The sequence below is a fragment of the Crocuta crocuta genome, unplaced genomic scaffold, assembly GCF_008692635.1.
Source record: "Crocuta crocuta isolate KB4526 unplaced genomic scaffold, BGI_CrCroc_1.0 scaffold271, whole genome shotgun sequence".
Classification (NCBI taxonomy): Eukaryota; Metazoa; Chordata; class Mammalia; order Carnivora; family Hyaenidae; genus Crocuta; species Crocuta crocuta.
The window spans coordinates 2,985,309-3,008,060 of NW_027527824.1; the positions used below are offsets into that span (position 1 = coordinate 2,985,309).

The 22,752-nt window shown below is 46.9% G+C and overlaps 1 protein-coding gene across 1 annotated transcript in view; it reads right to left on the minus strand.

Annotated features, from left to right (window-relative positions):
- Positions 1-22,752, minus strand: part of TECTA (tectorin alpha) — a 70,608-nt gene that overhangs the window by 39,106 nt on the left and 8,750 nt on the right. The window contains exons 4-9 of the mRNA XM_077776680.1: positions 21,046-21,183; positions 20,537-20,702; positions 16,105-16,517; positions 9,942-10,512; positions 7,179-7,771; positions 5,287-5,860 (exon numbers count right to left, since the gene is read on the minus strand). Coding sequence (XP_077632806.1) covers positions 5,287-5,860; positions 7,179-7,771; positions 9,942-10,512; positions 16,105-16,517; positions 20,537-20,702; positions 21,046-21,183 — 2,455 coding nt within the window. The remainder of the gene's footprint in view (positions 1-5,286; positions 5,861-7,178; positions 7,772-9,941; positions 10,513-16,104; positions 16,518-20,536; positions 20,703-21,045; positions 21,184-22,752) is intronic.

Genomic DNA, 22,752 nt, shown 5'->3' on the forward strand with positions numbered 1-22,752 from the left:
CTGCCACCTTCTTTGCTCACATTCTTTCCCTTGCCTGGATGGACCTCAAAAAGCCAAATCCTACCCATTTATCAAGATGCATTTCAACTTGCCCCTCTGTCCAGAAGCCTTCCCTGATAGATCAAGTCTCTGAGTCACAAAGTACAGCACACAGAATGCTCACAGTATGTGCTGCTCACCACCATGAGCACCAGAGCAAGCTCTGGGCAACCTTTCCATGTCTCTTTATTATTTTAGTCTGTCAGAATTTGACCTGGCCCGGGCATGGATGAATCCAGGAGCCAGAAGGAATTCTACCTACATGTCTGTGTAGTCTAAAGATCTGTTAAGGTCCCCATCATCACCTGGGAGAATAGGATCTTGCCTTTTTAAAACTTTCTTTAGCTTTTATGCATACTATCCCTCCTTGATAGTGTTTTACAATCCAAGGACAGAGAGGACACTACAGAGAAATAAATTGCATGGTAATGAAAGCTCTGCCCACAAGTACCAACTCCACGATTCTGCACTATGCGCTGAAAGCCAATCCTTTTCCTCTGGGCTAAAGTACCATCTCCACTCCCGTTGACTACAATACCATACGGCTTTGGAGTTGAAGGCTAGTTCAGCACTGATTAAATATGTCTGTATGGAGGGATTTTCACATTTGTCTCTAAATTATGAGCATTCTAACATTGACTGTAGGTTTATGGTGATAGCAAATAACATGACTTATTTAAATGGCTCTCACTTTACGACTTATTGTATTGTCTGAATTTGCCTGAAAGTCTGGAACATACAGACGTGAAGTGATAAAACTTCCCCTGGCCCCTGGAATGCCTCTGTGAAATTATTTAATTGGGCAGCCTGGCTCTGCCGACAAGAGGGTGGGTTAAAAATATTTGAACACAGAGGTAGTGTTCGTCTCTCTCTGAGTCCAAGGAATATGGTGTTCCTGATTTGCAGCTGTTGCCCGGTCCAATCCCCAGGCTACGAGATCCCAACCAGATTAACCCCTTAGCACCCGAGTCTCCGTTAATCAGATGTGCATGCTCCTGTCCTTCTTGCCAGAGCCATGTACGCAAGGTGTGGCTGATATGTGCTGGGGGTGTCTCAAGCGTGAGCCCTGACCCTCCACCTGAGGAAAGCGTCTTCTCCTTTGCTGCTTCTGTCCACATGACTCTCTCTAAAAAGGCATTTAAAAGAACTCTTCCAGCTCTGCAGAAAGGGGTGCTGAGAAGCTATTCTCGGCAGCCATCACACCAGGAAGAGAGGAAGTCATCCCCATTCTACCGCACTTAGCGCCAATGATGCTACCAAATGGCTCTATGCAGTACGAAAGCAATCCAGGAACACTTCCTGCTGGCTGGAGGACACAGTGTGAAAGGACAGTGGTCATGGCCTGGCAACCAAATGGATTTGGTGTGGGGCATACTCAGTAACCCTGTGCCGGGAATGAACTGCAACCAGAAAGCTGAGGGCAGGAACAGGAACAGAGATCACAGTAGATAAGCTGCAGAGAGGCCAGGAGAGGATGTGGAGGCAGGTTTTTAAAAAGGCTTTGGCGNCAAAAATAAATAAACATTAAAAAAATAAACAATTTTTAAAAATTTTAAAAAGGCTTTGGGGACATATTCTAAGGTCCCTCTGGATGTGGTATCAGGGAAAACCCTGGAGCTTTTCTCCCTGTAGGTGACATATGGATGCATCCAGAATTCCAGCTGTAGGATTCACAGCATCTGCTATTAATCCCTTCCCAGTGTGGCTAAGGGTCACCAAGAATATCATAGCCTTTCTCCAGGATGACAGCCACTGAAGTAGCCACATGCTCCTTGGGCGAAAGAGCTCAGAAACTAGAGATTTAAAAAGACAAATAGAGGTGCCTGGGTGTCTCAGTTGGTCGAGCATCTTACTTCAGCTCAGGTCATGTTCTCACACTTCGTGAGTTTGAGCCCCACATCGGGCTCTGTGCTGACAGCTCAGAGCCTGGAGCCTGCTTCAGAGCCCCTCTTTGTGCCCCTCCCCTGCTCATGCTCTGTGTGTCTGTCTCTCAATAAAAAATAAATGTTAAAAATTAAAAAAAAAGACAAATAAATATGTAATGTATATAGGTAGGTATGCAATGTTTATGTGTGTGTTAGTTCTTAGCTCTAAGACGTTTCTGTTGAAAGGGCTTAGTGGCAAAGCAGGAATACTCCAATAGCAATGGATAAGCCTCACCCAGATCTTGGTTTCTAGCAACATTCTTCACCCAAGGGAATTAGGGCTTCTTGGAGTAATGGGGCAGAGAAGGCCACAGGATGAATGTGGGGCATCTTGTTACGCCAGAAAGTAAGAAAATGACAAAGGCATGGCGAAAGGACACAGAAGGCAACTCGAAGGGCTCCCAGAGGCCAAACATGAAATAATTTTAACATCAAAATCATTAACAAATGTAATAGGAAATATAAATAATTGAAAAAATAGGAATCTGTGCATCCATACTGATAAGATAGATGATTTACGTTCAGGTTGCTATGTGTTCATCCATAGCTGAATGGATAAAGAAGTGGTGTGTGTATATCTATCTATATCTATATCTATATCTATATCTATATCTATATCTATATCTATAATCTCTTTCTATATACTTACCTATATATAAATATATATACACACAACAGAATATAATTCAGCCATAAAAAAAAGAATGAAATCTTGCCATTTGCATGGATGGGTCTACAGGGCATAATACTGAGTGTAATGAATCAGAGAAAAACAAATACCATATGATCTTCTTCATATGTAGAATTTAAGAAATAAAACAAATACGGGGCACCTAGGTAGCTCAGTTAAGTGTCTGACTCTTGATTTTGGCTCAGGTCATGATCTTGCAGTTCATGAGTTTGAACCCTGTGTCAAGCTCTGTGCTAACAGTGTGCAGCCTGCTTGGGATTCTCTCTTTCTCCCTCTCTCTGCCCTTCCCCTATGTGCTCTCTCTCTCTCTTTCAAAATAAATAAATAAAAACTAAAAAAAAAAAAAGAAACAAAACAAATGAACAAAGAAAAAAAAGACAAACCAAAAAGAAACAGACTCATGAATACAGAGAACAAATTGGTGGTTGTCAGGGTGGGTGGAGGGAGGAGCGAAATAGATCAAGAGAATGAGAAGTATTCTTATAGTGATGAGCACTGAGAATTGTATAGAATTGTTGAATCATACTGTATACCTGAAACTAGTATAATAGTGTATGTTAATTATACTTCAATTAAAAAAAAAGATGACTGAGATAGATAAGTGGATGGCTGGCTAGATAGATATAAATAGATGGCAAGCAAACACACAGAAGAGATGGAAGGCTCTTACTTATAGTAGAATGTCATCTATTGTTTGGTAAAAGTGGACAGAGTGCTGGAGCTGGAAACCATCCATTTGTAATCATCATGCTAAAGATTGATACAAGCAAAGATATCAATGGGCACTAAATTGAGGAGGGGGATTTTGATATCAGCCTACAGTTAGCATTTTTGCCCCATTTGTTTCATCAATCTTTCTCTCTCTCCCTGCAAGACACTTGCACAGTCTTAAAGTGTCTTCCCACGGGGTGCTCATTAGTTGCAAGAGAAAAAACATTGTGCCTGCAGAGTGGAGACATTTGATACCTGCCCAGGGGACTAATGTGCCTATCACCACTGAAAGGAGGCTGGAAAGACACAGCTCCCACATGGGATGTGATACCATGAGAAAACCACACATCACCTCTGCTGGAGTGTGAGAGGGGATGCACAGCAGAACCTAATCATGAGGAAACCTCAAATCCAAATGGGAAGCCTTTCTATTTAAAAAGCTGGGAGGCTGGGGTGTCTGGGTGGCTCAGTCAGTTAAGTGGTTAAGCGTCCGACTTCGGCTCAGGTCATGATCTCATGGTTCGTGGGTTCAAGCCCCACATCAGGCTCTGAGCTGACAGCCGGCTCAGAGCCTGGAGCCTGTTTCCGATTCTGTGACTCCCTCTCTCTCTGACCCTCCCCTGCTCACGCTGTCTCTCTCTCTTTCTCTCAGCAATAAATAAAACATTAATAAATAAATAAATAATAAAAGGTGGGAGGCTGTCATCTTTAAAAATGGTAACAAAAGAGAAAGAAAGTTAAGGAACTCTTCCTGATTAAGGGCGACCAAAGAGACGTGACAGCAGTAACCACAATATGTGGTCCTAGCCTACATTCATATCGAGGGGTAAAAAGCCATAAAGGACATTATGAGACAATTGACAAAATTGAAATATAGATATTAAATAATTATATCAATGTTAAATGTCCTAAGGTCAGTGACTATACTGTTGTTCTGTAAACTACAGTCATTATTGTAAGGAAATACACACTGAAGTATTTAGGGGCCAAGGGGTATGATGTATGTAACTTACTTGCAAATGCAGAGAGAGCACGTGAGAAAGAATGATAAGACAAATGGGGCAAAATGCTGACCATAGGTTAGTCTGGGTAATGGGCACACAGATATTCTTGCAACTTTTTTTGCAACTTTGAAATTACTTCAAAATAAAAAAATTTGAGAAATAAACAAACTTAGAAAGAGACAGAGTAGAAGCAAGATACACAGACGTAGACGATGGAATCTTAATGGTGGCATTGGTTTGGGTTTAGGGCTGATCTTCTTGGTGGGAAAGCCATGGGTGCTGAAGTCCAGGTGGGGTTAGTCATTGCTCCAGGCATGGGTCCTGCCCTCTCAGCCACTCCTCCTGCCTTTATACATCACTCTTCCCACTGGTCTCCCCCATTGCCCAGGGTGTTAGATGTCAGGTCTTCTCAGCAACTATTCTAATTACTGCTAGTACTGCCACTGCCCTGCTGAGAGAGGTCAGGTACTCTGGGCACAAAATGAAAAAACAGCAATGTGGGACTCTCTTCATGGCCATTGTCAGGCTTGCCCCAGGGAGCAGTCCTAATCTCTACTCCATGAAAGGCACCCTGACTGATCACCTTCTGTTGAAAGAATGGAGCCCTTCTTTGCCAAGAAAGAAGACACCGATGGGGCCATCACAAAGACTTCTAGTCTTTGATAGGATGTGTATCCTGCCCTAGATAAAACCAGGAGTCAAGAGGATGGCTAATCCTTCTACAATGAAGAGATACTAATGAAGAGATACTATGTGATTAGAAACAGAAATAAAGGTGAGGAAAAGGTTGGTTTGGGGTGATGGGCCTTCCAAAGGACACATCAGATGAGGAGGGGACACACAGGAATCAGGCTGTCCTGGAGCTCAACTCTTCCACCCCCCAGGTGACCTCCCACATCAGGTAGCCCCGACTTACGGCAGAAGTCATAGGTCCGCCAGGGGCCCACCTCCACATCGGCGTTCTTGCACGCGCTTGCGTACCGGGCCACAGAGTCGCAGAGCTCTGACTCGTTGCCTCCACTCTGACACAGGCGGAAGAGGCAGGTGCGGTAGTAGGCGGTGACGTTGACCACCCCATGGCACTCGAGGAAGGAGCTGTTGGAGGGGTCATTGATGATGCCACACCTGGAGCGGCTCCGGTAAAATTTGAGCAGCTCCGAATCATTGTTGCAGGCCTTCAGCAGGTCCCCACACTCCCCGTTGCAGATCTCTTCGAAGGTCGTCCAGCTTTCCAGGAACACCGCCAGGTTGTCTGTGCACTTGCCGTTGGGGAGACAGAACTCTTCACTCGCGTTTGCATTGAAGAAGCCACATAACCCACCGGTGCAATTGAAGTAGGCGGTGGAGAGCCGGATGTACAGCAGTCCAATGTCGGTGTATTGGACTGTCACAACACCCTTCGACTCTATCGTCGTGCTGTTTTTGTTGCGATAAATTTCCAGCTTCCCAGAAGGATGGAAAAATGGTAATTCCACTTCCTGACCATTCAGCTGAAAAAAATCAAATCACCATCATCGATTCCAGATGCACACGGAGTACCCACGATTTCCTAAGCTTTGAAATAAAGACATGGTTCTGCCCAGTGACTTGCCCTTTGAGAAATGTCAAGAATCTGACAGTCTACGGAAACCACGCAGACAGACGCAAACTGTGTTCTCATGGGCACCTCTGTTTCTTTCTTTCGACTCTTCTGATTCAACACATTTGCTATTGATTTGTGTATGCATACACCCCTAAGCTGGCCCAAAACAAAAGTGAAACGTGAGCAAAAGTGGTCTTGATATATATGTGGCTTCCTCCTTCTGTGTGACGGCTCCTTTTCACTGACGGTGCCCCTTCTTCCCTACCTTTCTGGCTCCTTCCATTCCTTCAAATTTGACTGTTCCTGTGTCCTAGCCCTTTGGAGGCATACAGTTATCTAGCTGTCCATTCATCTTATCTACCTTTTACATTGTTTTAATAAATTAATCTCTGCCAATGTGTCACTGGGAATGAAAACAGCCTTTTCAGTCTGTGGATGTGCATTTTATCTTCTTGCACATTACAGCACCACATTGACTTCTGTCTTCTAAATTAGACTTCATGTTGGGCCAAGAGTAGGGAAACTCTCCTTCCGTCATGCCAGCTCTGCCACCACTCAGGTGTGAGCTCCCCACCCTCCACTTAGCCCTTTGGGGTCTTCATGTATGAACAAATAGTTGAACTAGATGATTCCTAATTGTCCTCGTACAACTTATGATGTGGATGCCTAATGATGAATCTATTAGACCAGGCCAGAGGGTCAGGAGGTATGACAGCAGGTACCCTTTGCATTACCCCAGTGGGTTCTCATCTATAGGTAGGAGAGTCACTATAGTACAAGGTAAAGAGCACAGACTTCGAAGCCAACCTGCCTGGGCTCACATATCACTTTATGGCCATGTGTCCCTGAGGAAGTTACTTAACCTCTCTGAGCCTCAGTTTTCTCATATGTAAAAGGTAAATGAGGATGAAAACATATCCCCCATAGGGTAGGTGTGATACTGCTGAGAATAGTGCTTGGCACACAGTAAGCCTCCAGTAAGCATTGGCTGTTGTGAAGACCTAGTCCTGCTTTAGCCATATTTAATTTGAGAGACTCCAACCTCACTCCATTTCACCCCCCAAGAGGCTGATTTGGTGCCGAATGTCAGACAGTGCTCCTACTTCAAAGTCACTGCCTTCCTGGAATCCACGCATGGTCAGAGGCAGAAAGGTACACCCAAAGAGCATGGCTCCTTCACTTGGCGAGACGCATCAGAAAACCCCCAGGGGCAGCAGGAGTCTTACCTTGACTTCTGAAGCCCCAACTCCTCCGACCTTGACCTCCTGGTCAGCCACCAGGATGCGAATTCCCCGCAGCCAGGACGGCCCTGCGTCGGGCTTCTTCTTGTTGATGTCAATTTCCAGATATTCAGGCCGCTCGGGGCAGGTCTTGAGGAGGGTGTAGGAGAACTCAGCGGGGAAGGCGTAGGCCACGCCATCGAAGGTGTGCAGCACCTGGTTCTGGCTGAGCAGGCACACAGTCTCCCGCTTGGGGAAGCAGCCCTGGTAGCCGTCCTCCACAGCGCACACCTCGCCACTGCGGCATGTCTTGTTGAAGCAGTAGACATCCCCGCCCTCCTCGCATAGGCACTGCACCGTGCAGTTGGCCGTGGCCCAGAAGAACTCCCCCATGGTGTAGTAGTGGCCGTCGAAGTCACAGCCACACTTGTGCAGTGGGACACACTGGTTGGTGCTGAGGACGAAGCCTTCATTGCATTCACAGCCCTCAGTGCAGGGTGTGGCGCAGTTCTGGGAGGCTGTAAGGTCGGAGCAGGTGTCTGGGCAGCTGCTGGTACACACAGAGTAGTGGCTGAAGCTCGGGCACTGCACCGTGGACACTGACGTGGGGGAGAGGAGAGAGTGTGACAACAGATGAATGGCCCAGGTGCTGACCGCGGGGAGCCACCACACGTCGGGGGCCCCTGCAGGGAAGGGCACTCATTGGGGAAGAGACTTTGTGGTTGTGCCTGTAGGAATAAGCTCGCTGCTTTGTGACAACTATAGGGCAATGTGATTGAATCATGAACTTTTTGACTCTCCTCTTGACTGAAGTAAATTTCAGGTGGTGATCCTAACTGGACTACACTGATTATTCAACGTTGATTTATTATTGGGTGATCTACAGCCACTAAGATTGCTCTAAGATCTTCAGCTGATGGACATAGAAGTTGATCTGATCTTAAACAGCATAACCTATTCTTAGGAGGAAATAAATCCAGTTGTAAGAGAAACGAAAAGATGAAAAGGTGGGAGGAGCCATTTGAAAACATGACATTTCTGGGGCACCTGGGTGACTCAGTCGGTTAAGCGTCCACCTTTGGCTCAAGTCATGATCTCATGGTTTGTGAGTTCGAGCCCCATGTCGGGCTCTGTGCTGACAGCTCAGAGCCTAGATCCTGCTTCAGATTCTGTGTTTCTCTCTCTCTCTGCCCCTCCCCCACTTGCACACACTCTCTCTCTCAAAAATAAATAAACATTAAAAAAAAAAGAAAACATGAAATTTCTAACAGGGAGGTACTTGAAATACCTAAGTGAAAACTATGGAAGACTATGAAAATGAAAACTCTAGGATCTTAAAAATAAGAAAGGACCTTGGTTACAGGAAAGAATCTGTGTGCCTGCACCTCCAGGAGACTGGGTTGGAGTTAGATGTCTCCTCAAAGCCCATCTTGCCTCAGAAGCCTCTGGTTCTCATTTTAAGAACGTGGGAGTTTACAATAAATGCTTGAGTCTGGTTGAATCCAAGAGGCAGGGGCTCGAGGGACTGCTAACCTAGCTGAATTAACCAGAATTCATACCACTAACATGGGGGGAGGGAATGTGGGAGATAGGGCCACTAGGGGAAAAAATAGCCATTATACACAATTTAGTTAGGTAATTTGGAGGTCCTTAGATTATACAAGGATTTTTTAAAAAGCCATATTCAATATCAACTTGAGTATGCTCCCAGCATACTTAGAGGCTGGTCAGTCATACAACGAGCAATAAGAAAACACTGTCTCTGAGCAGTTTGATCCATTCTCTAAGAATTGAATCTGATACATGATGATTTCATGAATCCAACCTATACTGAGGGGGACGACAAAGCTCCCTTTGGTCTTGGAACTGAAAGAAGCTTTGAAACCTTCTCACCTGCATGGGAACCTAAAACGCATGGATATACTGCTCTATGTACTCATGCGGAGAAAGCCAAGGCCAGGAGAGAAACAGAATTCCGAGAAGCTGGGTTGTTTTGGTTTGTTTGCTTGCTTGCTTGTTTTAAACGTTTATATAATTGTGAAAAGAGAGGTTACACGGGATAGAAGGAGAACACGAGACAACTAAATCGTACAAAATGCTTAATGCAAAAAGGTAATTCAAAAGAAGTTGAATTTCCCCCACGCTGTTGGGGTTTTTCCTAACCACTTAGTGCTTCTGAAAAAGGGCTTTCTTTCCTGTTGTTCTGTGCTCCCTGGCTGTATCCTTTATCCCACTGGCACCAGTGGGTCAGCAGAAATGTGACAGAGCAAGAGACACAGAACCTGGAGGCACTGTGGAAGAAAGAGTCAAGGTGGAGAAGAAAGAGTCAAGGAGTGGGCGCTGTTGTTTCCCCTTGGGAGGTGAATTTCTCCCAAAGCTGGTTTTGATTACTCAGACCAGCGTCTGTGTTTACTTGATGGCCACAAAAATAGCCACCCCCACCTCTGAAAACCCCACCTCCTTGCTTAACTTGGGGATAACCATCCTTGGGACAGGGCCTTCCCCCGGCCAAACATTGCCTGCCACTCACTCCATGTTTCTGGGCCATTTATGCTCATCAATGGTTTCTTGTTTTCTGGCTATGGTATCGGGTGGGCAGCAGAAGTGAAGATGATTTTACTGTTGATTCTTCATAATGAGTGGCTATTTTAACCTCACCCTCACTTTTGGGCAATGTGTCTTAACAAGGAGATTTTTGAGGAGGCTGAAACCCTCTCCCTGGCTCCCTGCACGGGCACGGCCTTCCATTTAGATGAAATGCCAGCTTACCACACCCAGTCTGGACCCGCCAGTCTCCGATTGGAATGCCAAGGGCCTGGCACACGAGCGCGTAGGCTTGGATGGCTTGACAGAGGAGTGTCCCGTTGTCCCTCACGCTGCACAGGTCATACACACAGCTGTGCACAAAGGCTGTGGGGTCCACGACGGTGCCACACTCCCATAGGGGGCCGTCCGTCTTGTTGAGGAAGCCACAGTAGTCTGAGCCAAAGAAGAGGGCTTCCGTGGCTGTGTCACACAGGGTGCAGTTGTCGACGCAGCCGGAGTCGCACTTCCAGTCGGCATGGTAAACCCGCCAGCTCTCTCCTAGATCTAGGACAGACATGGCTGGCCTGCCATCAGGGCGGAGGAAGTCGTCCAGTGGGTTTTTATTGTAGTTCCCACAGAGCCCACACGTGGAGTTTATGTAGGAGCCCGGGATGGAAATGGAGGCGTAGTGCTGGCCATCAAATGTCACTAAGAGCCCGAAATCCGTTTCCACGGCAGTAGACATGCCACTCTGGTAGATTTTCACTGCCCCCAAGTCTAAGGTGACCGGCAAGGAAGTCACTAGGTCATTAACCTGCCAACAACAGTAATAGTAAAAGGCAGGTCAACAGGTGCCAGGGCAATGGGTCCAGCAGAAGTCGGGAAAGGGAGACAAAGCCACTCAGTCTCCAGAGAGAATGGTCCCCCCCAAATGGCCTGGGCTCCAGCAAGCTTGCCTTCTGTTACGCAGAGTCCTGGGGGAACCCACAAAAGCAGGGTGGCGTGGGTCAGCTGAGCACTGTGCGTTTGAGCCATGATAGGCGTGCATTGCCACTACCACTCTAGACTCCCCTGGGGACCAGGTGGTTGTTGACCCTTCCTGGCTGGCTCTAGGGCTGGCTTCAAGTCTCTTCGTGAAAGACTAGTGATCCTGTTTTCCTTTTTACTTGTCTAAATTCATTCTTTAAGTCTCAACTGAAGTCACATCTATTCCATGACCTTGTCACTGCTTATAGCACTCCCTGACCCCTCCTTCAAGCTGAAATGTGTACCATGCTGCCCTGGTATTATTCTCTGAATGTGTCACCCTGTCACCTCCTAATACCAGGACTCTGTCATGTAATCATTGAGCAACATGAACAAATGTTAACACCTACTGTGTACCAAGCACTATGTTAGGTGCTAAGGAATAAAGAATAGAGAAAGTAATTGTCCCCACCCCTCATGGAGGTCTCAGTCTACTGAGGAAGAGAGACACAAACAGATATTTATACTGTTTTAAATATGCATTAGTGGATCATTCAATGGGAGGATAGCAAATGTCCACTATATCCAGCCTAGAAGCATCATACAAGACTATTTGTAGGCAGAAGTCTGCCCTGGGTCTTTAAAGATGAACAGAAGTGGCCAAAGGAAGATCAGGCACAGGGAATTCCAGGACAAGAGAGTAAAGGCAGGGTGGTTAGAAACAGCTATGTGAATATGGGTATGCTCATCGGGAGGGGTGGCCAGAGGTAGAGCTGGAGACGTGGGCAGGGTCCACAGTCCATTCATTCAGCAAATGGCGATTTAAGGCCTCTCTGTGTGCCAAGCACTGTTCTAAGAGTTGAGGATTCGCTTTGAGTGAAATGGACACAAATATCTGCCTCACGAAACTTACATTTTAGTTGAGGAGACCAAAACCAAACAAAATAAATAAGTAAAATATATAGTCATGCCAGGTGAAGTGCTATACATAAAAATAGAGCAGGGAATGGGGAATCAAAAGCACCAGGGAAGAGGGTTTTTAACTTGAAAGAGGGTGGTCAGGGAAGGGGATATTTGAGATGAGGAAGCAAGCCATGAGCTTATCTGGAGTGAGAGTGGATCACATAGAGGTGACAGCCAGGCCTGAAGGTGGCGTGTGCCTGGGTGCTCCCCGCATGTCTGGAGCAAAGACAGCGAGGAGGGGGCAGTGGTAGATGATACCAGAAAGATAAGAGCAGCCAGAACAGATGGACCTTTGTCGGCCATTGTAAAGACTTTGGCCTTGACTCTGAGCAAGATGGAGAGCCAAGAGGGTATCTAGGGCAAATGTTGGACATGATCTGACTTCTGTTTTGAAGGAATTCCTCTGGCTTTCTTGTTGGGTTGTAGACCCTGGAGGGCTACTTTTAAGCTACACTTTAAAACAAAACAAATTCCACAAAAACAAAAACAACTTGGGTTTCTATGCTGTAGAGAAAGGCCCAAAAGTTTTGAAGTAAGGGAATGACATAGTCAGATTTGCATTTCAGAAAGCCCACTCTGGCCAACGGGTCAAGATTCGAAGCAGAGAAACTAGATGGGAAACTGATGCAAAAATCCAGGGGCAGTGGAGCCTAAGGGGCCTAAACTATGCACAGACATGAGAGAGTGGGACGAGCTGATAGAGTCCACTCAGTAGAACCTCGTGTGTTTACAGTGGGAACCAAGAAATGGGGACAGTCAAGAGCAAATCCCAAGCATCTGGCTCACGTGAGCAGGTGGCTCGAGAAGCCTCCAACAAAGAGACCTCATTTTCTTCCTTTTCACATTTAACACGCCCAGTGCCTGTAGACATCATGTTTGGGATGGGAAGGTTATCCTAGATCAGTCGTAGTGGGACACACGGTAAGTGCACAGTCAATACACTGGAGCTATACTGATTTCGGGCACATGGGAAAGAAAAGGGCCTTTACAGCCACCATTGCTGCTAGTTCCTGAGTCTTCTAGGAAGTGAGGCTGTAGCCTGTCCAAGCATATCTCCAAGATTTACCATGGCAGATGCCATGTGCAATCACCTGTCTCTAATAAGAGGAGGGACAAAAAAATAGGCTTGAGAAATAAGCTATCCCACAGAGAGCTACAAGTAGAGAGAACCTAGGGATTAACTGATCAATCCTTATCTCCTAGGTAGCAGTTTAGCCAACAAGGATGAGAAAAGCCATACAATAAGGAAGGTCAGCCAGCAAGAGCCCTGAATGACTACTATGTACTGTCCATGCTGCGATGAAGAATGAAATCTTCCCCAAGGTTAGTATAACCGTAAGTGCGAAATATGCCCATTGCTGAGTACCCTCCTCCACTCTCTCTCATGCTCCTGCTAACAAGGGCAGTCTTTTGTATCTCGAAGCAAATGCCATGTGGTGAACTGTCTCTGGATATTCTGACAGTCCCTGCAGTTTCTCTGTGTCGGATCTTGTTCCACTTAGACTGCCTAGGCTGACCACAGGCACCGCTATTGCCCTGTTTATGCCTTTCTTCTTGGCGTAAGTGTTCATTGCAGGCCTGTTCATTCCCAGCAGAAAAATGTGTCTCTGTTTAAACCACCAATTAGAGAGACATTGCGCTTGTCCCCTACAGTGCTCAGGGGAGGAGCTCTTGAGTGATTTCTTATTGCATCCCACCGGCCTCAGCTCTCCACTAGCCAACCATAGATGAACCTCTTCTCTTCACTTCCCTTCTTCTGCCTGAATTCTAGCCACTTCCCTCTCTGATGCTCTCTTCCAGGATGTGGGTACTGGGTGGGGGACGGGCAGTGGTTAGGAGAGAGAGGTAGACATGTAGAAGCATAGGTCTTAGAATTAAAGGGATTTGGGCGGCAGCGGCAACGTGGGAACCAGCTTATATTAGGTGCCCACTGTGTGCCAGGCTGTGTACTGGTCACATGTGTGGCTATTCTAGTTCCTCTTCATGACAAAATTAGAAGGACCTTATCTTCTTCCCCTTTTGCAGATGAGCACATTGAGGTTCAGAGCTCACATGGCCGGTAGGTGGCAGGGCCTAACTCTCGCGAGCTGGGCTCCAAAGCCACTGCTTTCTGCTGCCTTTATCCCAGTGCTGAGGAGAGGCAGCCCATACTGCAGCCATAGAGCCCTGCTCCTCGACTCTATTATCCCATTTTACAGATGTAAAACAAGGAGCTCAAAGCACACTAGCCACCAGTGTCACACAGGGACTGAACAGATCTGACCCCAGAGTCTGAGTTCTTCCTCCCCATATGCCATTTGGCCTTGAAGCTCTTTTCACCAGAGCACCCCAAACTACTTGAGTTTATCTGGGGGAGAAATATGAAAACTGGTAAGTATTAGCTAGAAGGAGACATTTATTATATTATGGAGGTTAGTTGGTTGTCTTTAGCCCCCATGAGTGTATACAATCCTAAATTGTTTGTTTTCTTATTTGAAAACAATCCAGATGGGGGAAATCCATATATAGGCACCAGGCCCCAGCATATGGAGAAAGAGGATCTATAACATCACAAGAACAGATCTTGCTGGTCATTCTGGCCAGGCTGAGTGTGTCTGGAGAAGTCAGCTGCTTCACAGGCATTTCAAAAGCTCCTTCTAGCTTCTATCCCTCTCCCTGCCTGTCCCCACTTGACTCTGGGTGGGTGCTCCCCTGTCCATGGAGTCACACTCCCCACCCTGCCCGCCCTGCCCAGCAGAGCAAGTGTATCCAGAAACGCCTGGAAGCTGTTTGGCCAAAGGAAAAGGAAGCCATTGTTAGCTCACAGTTGGAGTCACATAACCTTTTCTTTCTGAAACATTTACATTCACGTCCACATCTCCCTGTCGCTACAGAAATTGAGGAAGCCATGCCCTATGCTTGGACGATGGAAAAGAGCCACACAAAATTAGCAGAGCTGCTGAGCCTGAAAGAAATGGCAATGCTCCTCTCCTTCTGAAAAAAAAAAAAAAAAAAAAAAAAGTCTGATGTGAGTGAAAAAAGATTTTTAATCAAAATGGAAAATAGAAATAAAGCATAAAGCTTTCTTCCTCAACTACAGATATCATACACATCCATCCCCAAAGTACAGGCAAGCAGGAGAAAGCCGGGGAACATTTTTCTAGCTTGAAATAGTAGCATCTATCTACAAGAATAAGTATTGTGCTCAACAGCACAATAGAAATTTAAAAGGGAAAAACGCCAGACTTCCGTACCCCAACTTTTACCTTGATTTGATAGAACTGTCCCTGGAGAGACTAACCAAGTAACCGGCAAATTGGCACACAAATTTCAGACACAGTAAAAGCTCCCTTTTCTAATTATGACCGTGATAAGCTGCACAGACCTAGGCCGGGCAGAGCCAGAAAAAGTGGAATTAGTTCCTCAGTCCTGCCTTTGTTGGACATGCTGTGTCAATTAAAACTACAACACATATTTTTTTTTTAGAAAGAAAGAGATCCCCACACTGGCATCAGTTCTGGTTTGTAATCTCTGTAATGACCTCTGGGCATGGGGATTAAGGATGGCACGGGGTGGCGGTAATCAACCCCTTGTGGTCTGGGTTATTATTGCGTGAATAAATACATGGTGGCAACAAGTTTTTCATTAACGTGAAAATTGGGGCCTCCACAAATTGAGTAATTGCTAGTGGCTTCCTGCTCTCCCTCCTTTGTAGATGTACTTGACATCCAGGTGGGCAGAGATGGGAATCATTTGCTAATTAGACCAGCAGAGATGCACCTTCCTCACTCTTATTCCAGGCAGGAGTGGGAGTCTGTTAGAGGGTGTTTGGGCAAAGCCTTCTTAGAACCTTCCCACCCAGCCTCATGAAAGAGCTCAGCAAGCCTACTCCGGGGACCCTCCTGGGCTGTGCCTCTGGAAACATCAAGCAATTTGGAACTTTTTCCAACAATGAAGCAATAGCTTTGGGGCAAACAGGATGGGGGATGGGTGGTGACGGTTAAGGAAAAGGCACACTGAGTTATGGGTATAGTGCACTCTGTGTTGGTACCATTTCCAGGGAATGACCACGTGGTTACTGCAACGGCAAGCCGGGTCCCTGAGGAATTCAGCTGACCTCTCTTCCCAGGTACTTCTGAGCTTGGACATGGGTGCATGTAGGTGTGTATGTGAGAGCGTATATGTGGGTGCATGTGGGTACACACATGGGTGCATGTGTGTGTGTATGTACCGTGTTTATGAGGTAACTAGGAATTTCAGTGGACTTGATGTTATATAGCAGAAAGAAATATCAAGGAGAGAGCTTAGGTTCACTCTTGCACAAATAAAATTTAGCCTAGTAAAAAAACTATTATAAGCTATTTGCAAGGAAAGAAGAGCCACGAATCTCTTCTGTACAAACATCAGACAGTACAACTGGTAGATCTGAGGAAGTCTTCCCCCGGCTGAAGATTCTCCAGCTTCTCCATCTTCCCAGGAGGGCTGGAGAGGGCCTCACCTTAACTTTTCCATAGCTTCCTTTGGGGATGAGAATCTTGTAGCCGTTCACCTCCACAGAGAGCTCCTTCACCCAGGAGACGGCTGAGCCCCCCCGGTGCTCGTTTTTGGCCTCCACACTGAAGAAGGGGAGGCTGGAAGTCTGCAAACACTGTCGGGCCAACAGGTAGGCACAGGAGCCTTGGAAGTGGAAGAGGAAGCCATCAAAGGTGTGGTAGTGTGGCTCCCCAAATACCACGCACGTGCTGGTCTCCACAGCGCTGCAGTAGAAGAATTTGCCTTTGGGTTCACACACTTCATAGGGGCTACAGGAGGCCTCCTGGCAATAGATCTCATTGTTGAAATCCAGACAGCGGCATTTGATGGTACAGTTCAGGTCATCCCAAAATACCTCCCCTCGCCGAAGGAACTGTCCTGGGGAAGAAGGACATTAGAGCCAACACTTACTGAGCAATTACCCTCTGTGCCAGGCATTGGGCTGAATGCTTTCCCTGCATTATACCATGGAATCCACACGAGAACCCTATCTGGCAGGTATTATTGACCTCACTCGGCGAAAGAGGAAACTGAGGCTAAGGGGAAGTTGAGTCATCAATTCAACCAAGAGCGCTCAGCCACTCAGGACCGAAGCTGGGGTTCTAAGCTGAGGCTGTGGGAATCCAGTCTCCCTCTTGGCATCATCGTCTCCACGGCTGGCGAGCACACTCTCATTCAAGGAAAGACACATCATCTTAATCCATGGCAAGGGCTGTGACACACGAGAGTCATAGCCTTCTTTTCAGGAAGGAGAAGGAGAAGAAGGAGAAGGAGAAGAAGGAGAAGAAGAAGAGGAAGAGGAAGAGGAGGAGGAGGAGGAGGAGGAGGAGGAGGAGAAAGAGGAAGAAGAAAAGAAGAAGAAGGTATTCCAGAAACAGGCCCAGCTTTTCCTGGAAACTTAGTAACACAGACTCTTCATGCGCTAATAGTTCACTCATCCATTCATTCAGCAAATACTTGCTGAGGGCCCAGTATGTGCCAGAAGAGATCAATAAGCAAGCATGAATCAGGAGTCAGGCACACAAGTTTAAATCCCAGGCTCCCTGGGAGGGTTCTGGAAAGGGCTGAACGCTGGCTTCAGGGGCTCATAAATTGTGCAGACATCACTTAGGCAGAATGTACATGAAAACAAGTTGTCTTCTCTCTCATCCCACACTCTGTCCTTATCCACGGGCAGAACTTCTAGACAGAATCCAGGTCAGGAGGAGAGTGAGGTTGAGGGAGGGATGTCCTTTATGGGATGTGCTAATTTTAATATGTACTGCTATTTATTTGGTAGATAATCAGTCTTTAAAACAATTCCCTAAGGGTGCCTGGGTGGCTCAGTTGGTTAAGTGTCAGATTTCAGCTCAGGTCATGATCTCAGTTTGTGAGTTCGAGCCCTGCATCAGGCTCTGTGCTGACAGCTCGGAGCCTGGAGCCTGCTTTGGATTCTGTGTCTCCCTCACTCTCTGCCCCGCACCCACTCATACTTTGTCTCTCTCTCTCTCAAAAATAAGTAAACATTAAAAAAAATTAAAAATATATAAATAAAAAATAAAAACAATTTCCTAAATCAATGATCTCTCCCCACCAAAAACTTCTAACTTTGCCAGTTATTAATATCAACCCTCAACTGAAAAGGAAGCATCTCCGGGCTGGGGCTTGTGATCTTCTCCTTGGTTGGGTGTCACAGCCAAGGGACTTAGAAAATGGCCACAACCCCACAAACAATTTCCAAGACCACTGGCTTACTTCTGTCTGCCTCAGTGTTCTAACCTGGGGTGGGGGGTGCAATGCTATTTTCTCATCCCTATCCCGCCGGGAACAGCAATGTTGTAACAAGTCCACACATGTTGATAGAGGTAGAGACATTTATAAATTGAGACAAGTCTGAAAAGGAATGTATCAGAAGCACAACATGAAGAAAATGCAAATAATGCCATACATCAGGAGTTAACTGTTTGGAACTATGGTTTGGAAAGATATGTCAAATTCGTCCCTAGAACTGAAGACTTAGTAGACAGCATAGGCTGCAAGGCTAACCCAAGCAGAGGACATGGGTGTGTCAGGAAGAGTCTTTTCTGTATCCGTGCAAGACGAACAAGGATGTCTCCACAGGCAATTATGTTTCATACCTGTTGAGAATAGAGCCCAAATATGGGATAATAGACTTATTCTCATTCCCAGCAGGTCATATGCATCAGCCCTGAAGACAGGCCCCAAACCTCAATGCTCTTTGGCCCTGGTCCAGGCGGCATATATTTTAACAGTCTCCACTAAGTATGATTTCCAGTCTCTGCTTTCAGGCTTCCAATAAATGGGAGGAAAACGCCTTTGAATAGAGGAGGATTGGACCAAAAGATAGACTCTCTGAGATAATTTTGTTTGCAAAACAATGATATAATAAACCAGCTCTATGCAAATTTCCCCCTGAAATCACCCAGGCCAAACCTGATCCTCATTAGATTGATATATATCCAGTGGCACATAAAAATGCACAGCAGTCTGTATAAGGATATTGAATTTGTCTTGTATGGGAAACCCAAACCCATAACTCAGGGGGAAAAGAATGAAGTCAAAGTGGAGACTTTATACACGGCTGGCATCCAACCAACTCCACAGCTCTACAAGCCAATGTTTTCCATTATCGTGGCATTTCATTCCCAGGGCTCAGGCGAGAGGCTGTCGCTGGGCACTCAGGTTGCACGGCCACAGCCAGCCAGCTCTGTGATGTGTGGACATAGGGGCAGAGGCACTGGGTGGATCCCCAGTCCAGGCCGTAAAAGGAAGAGAGAGAACGTGGTATTAGTCTGGTATCTCTCATAAGACCTTACGTGAAGCTGTAGTTACATTCCGTATGGGCGGGGGTGGGAGGGCACGATCTCTGCAAGACTGGTGAGCTCAAGAGCTAGATTCTTTCCCAGCTGGTTTCATACTGGCTTAGCTCCAAATCATTTATGTGCTAATTTGGAACATTAAGGACTTCATAGAGTCTACAGAGACAAGGATGTCCAGGCAGGCCATCTTTACAAAGGACCTTTTCATTAGAGCTAAGTCAGGAAGTTTGATAAAGCCTGACCACGGTGCGGGGAATGGGCAGGGGGCGTGGGCATCTCAGAGCAGGTGAATATGGGTTGTCTATATATCACACAAATGGAAGCTGAGTCAAACGAGAACCCCGAGGGCTCCCAGGCTGCTGAGACAAGTAGGTCCCCAGACCATGTTTTCTATCAGAGGAGGGCAAGAGACCTCCTGAAGACTTCATCCTGGCCCAAACTTTCTTAAACATCTGCCTTTCCTCCCCGGAGTCTTCCTCTGTGCTTCCGCAGCGCCCCCTATTCTCTTGTCCATTACAATGTAGCCTAGACTGAGTCATCACTATCCCCCTGGCTGTCTCCTCTACCACAGCACAGTCACGGAAGCCAGACTCCTTCATTTCCAGCACCTGATGGAGCGGCCAGCACCCTGTTGGGGCTTTCAAATGTTCTTTGGAAAGAAGCAATGAATGGCTTGCTGGCTACATGGATAGATGGGTTGACAGTTGGGTGGGCGGACAGAAAGATAGATAGATGGGTGATTTCCTAATTCTAGTTGTAGGAGCCTCCACTCCAGAAGCAGAAATACTAACAGAACTATGGTTTTCTGAATACCTTCACACACCTAAGGAGCAGCAATCTATAAGCCAGGATATTCTTGTGAGAGTCCCGGGCTGTTTTGCACATCCAAAGAGGTTTGGGATAGTTCAGAAAAGGCCCCGCACTTTGGATGCCAACGTAAAGGGAGAGAGGCTCAGCTACAGCTTGTCCTCACAGACCCAAAGCCAGCTTGGAGTCTCCCCAAATTCCTGCCTGTTTTGCTGCTGCGGACAGGAGTTTAGGAGACACTACCCTAAAGACAGTGACACTCCTTCCCCCCTTTCTTTCTCCTCATACTAGGAAGTGCCAATTTAATCCTGGGGGGACCCGGCAACACTCGGGTTTCTCCCCCTCCTGCAGATCTCCAGGGTGCAGATGGCAAAACAGAAGTGAAGAGGAGAAGAAAAATGGAAAGGGGGGGGGGTGAATGGCAGCAGCAACAACTAAAATAATGTCAAACAGGAGGGCTCCCTTCTGTCCCTCGGGCTGAGCAATCGCTCAAGGGCCAGGTCCACTTTTGTGGAGTTATTTCGAAGGGGAGGCTGTGTTCACAACCCTAGGCAAGGACTTCGAAAACCGCTGTGGAGCAAATGCAGGGTTTCAGCTCCCGGTGTGATGAATGTGCATGCTAAAATTACCTTGATCTCCATTACCCAGCTGAGAGATGTCAAAAGAGTAAGGCATCAGGAACAAGCCCGCCCCCGTGGCTTAAAAGCCTGCCTGTCAATCTACCCTAAGCAAACCCCGCTTTGCCGTATGGAGACGAGGAAAAGCCTTTACCTCTGGAGGTACAGCCATTGGCTGGGTCAATTTCCTTCCCGTCAACTTTGAACGCCCAGCGGCCTGGAACATTGACGTTTGTGGTCTCCTGGATATTCACAATATCGGGAGTTCTTGACCCCGGGAGGCTGAAGAAATTGGTGAGGTTTCCACCATTAAATCCTGCCTGGAGCACAAAAGGAAGGCGAGATTTGAACACAAACACCACCCTTGTGGGTTAACTGGCCCCAGTACCTTAATTTCAGAATCCAGCACATTGAGATCAGGAGACCCCTTGTCTTGGAGTCCCCAGGGCCACCATTCCAGGCGGGAAAGCCCTGCCTAATTCATGCCACACCCACATCAAGGTATCACAGATGGTCAAGATTAGCCTCTCGGTCCACCTGCAAAATCAGACACGTTTCTCTAGTTCAAAGCAGTTGGCAGGGTTCCCTCCAGGATTCTGAGCAACCTAAGCAAAGAGAACAGTGCTTTGGAAACATGGTGGGCATGAAATGGAAGCCACCTACCTGTGCCATCACTCCCCCCAGGCCAGTCAGGGGGTCACCGCCGCTTGCCGTGCCAGTGGTCCAGTTGATTTCATAATAATTGAAGAGCGTGAATGTATAGGATCCATCAGACACCAGAACAGCCTGGAAGGTGTTCACCTACGGGATGGCAGTGGATGGTCTCATGACTTCCTTCCCAGAAGCTCTTCTCCCCAGCCCCCTCCCTCTCCCCTGTATCCTCCCCCCCACCCCCCNACTCTGCCTCCTCTCTGAAATTGTTCTCACCCCCACTGGGAAAAGCAAGACATATGGAGCATGCACCTGAGAGAGAAATTGCCTGGGGAGAACCTCCGGGCTGACTCAGCACCCCTCTCACAGCTCTGATTCAAACCAGAGAAGTCAGAGGCCCCACATGGCTTGTGATAATGCATGAACACCTATAGATGGCAGCATGAGAATAAAGTATAGGAAGTGGTCCAGGCAGGGGAAGGGCCTCAAGCCCCTGTTCCCAGAGCAGGTTGGATGGGGCGCGGAGAGGTGGGGAGCAAAAGCCATCCACTGCCTGTCAGTGTTGAACAAGGGCCAAAGTCTGCAATGTGCTCTCTTGCATCCTGGAAAACACCTGCTGATCTTGGTGAGATGCCTCCCCCCTTTTAAAATGGAAGTTGGGAAGTGATTTTTAAATATTTTTTGGATGCGGCACCTGGGTGGCTCAGTCGGTTAAGCATCCGACTTCGGCTCAGGTCATGATCTCGTGGTTTGTGGGTTCAAGCCCTGTATCAGGCTCTGTGCTGACAGCTCAGAGCCTGGAGCCTGTTTCAGATTCTGTGTTTCCCTCTCTCTCTCTTCCCCTTCCCCACTCATGCTCTGTTTCTGTCTCAATAATAAATTAAAAAAAAAAAACCATAAATTTTTTTTGGAAAGTGATTTTTAAAAAGCACTTGGTAGGGGAGAAATTGCTCTTCTAATTGAGCATTTATATATCACATTATGTCTGCAAAAATCTCAACACCCATGCTAAGGTGGGCAGTTTTTTTGGCCCTTTCCCGTCTGATAGCTTAAAACCCGAGGGCTAAGGGAAATGAACTGATGAACATTTTGCAAGGATCCAGCAACAGAAAATGGGATTCAAGCTGGAGTCCCCAGTCTCTCTCTTAGCGCACTGTCATTACACACGTGGTCTTAATTTTAACCTTTTTAGGATAGAGATGTTAAATAAATTCAGACAAGCGTCACAGTTTCCAGAAACAAGCTGTGGCAAACTGTCCTTTACTCTTTCCCTTGGTGAATCCCTACCCCTTGACACGGGTTTTCATGAAATGCAAGTAAAAGTAGGTCTCAAGGAGAGGCTGCTCTGACCTTTTCGATTCAAGCCTCGCACTTTCCCCAGCTGCCTGACACCAGCCTGGCTAACATTCCATCAGACACAGAGGAAGACCCAAATTCTTATCCTGTGTAATCAGACTGGGGCAGAGGATCTTGGAAGCCCCAAATATCCCATCCTAGACAGTCCCGGGGAGGGAGACAAGGTGCAAGTAAAGAAAAGCCCTTTTTGTAAATGGAAAGTCTCTTCTCAAGCTCTGTGCTTGCCACAGCCGATGGTGTTTGTGATAGAGCCGTGCAGGTATATGCCTCTGTTCTTTGGCCCAGCTCAACAAAAGAGTTAAGTGGGGCATCAAGATGCCTGCTCAAGATTTTGCTGTAAGGTCACCACAGGGTCAGGCTCTG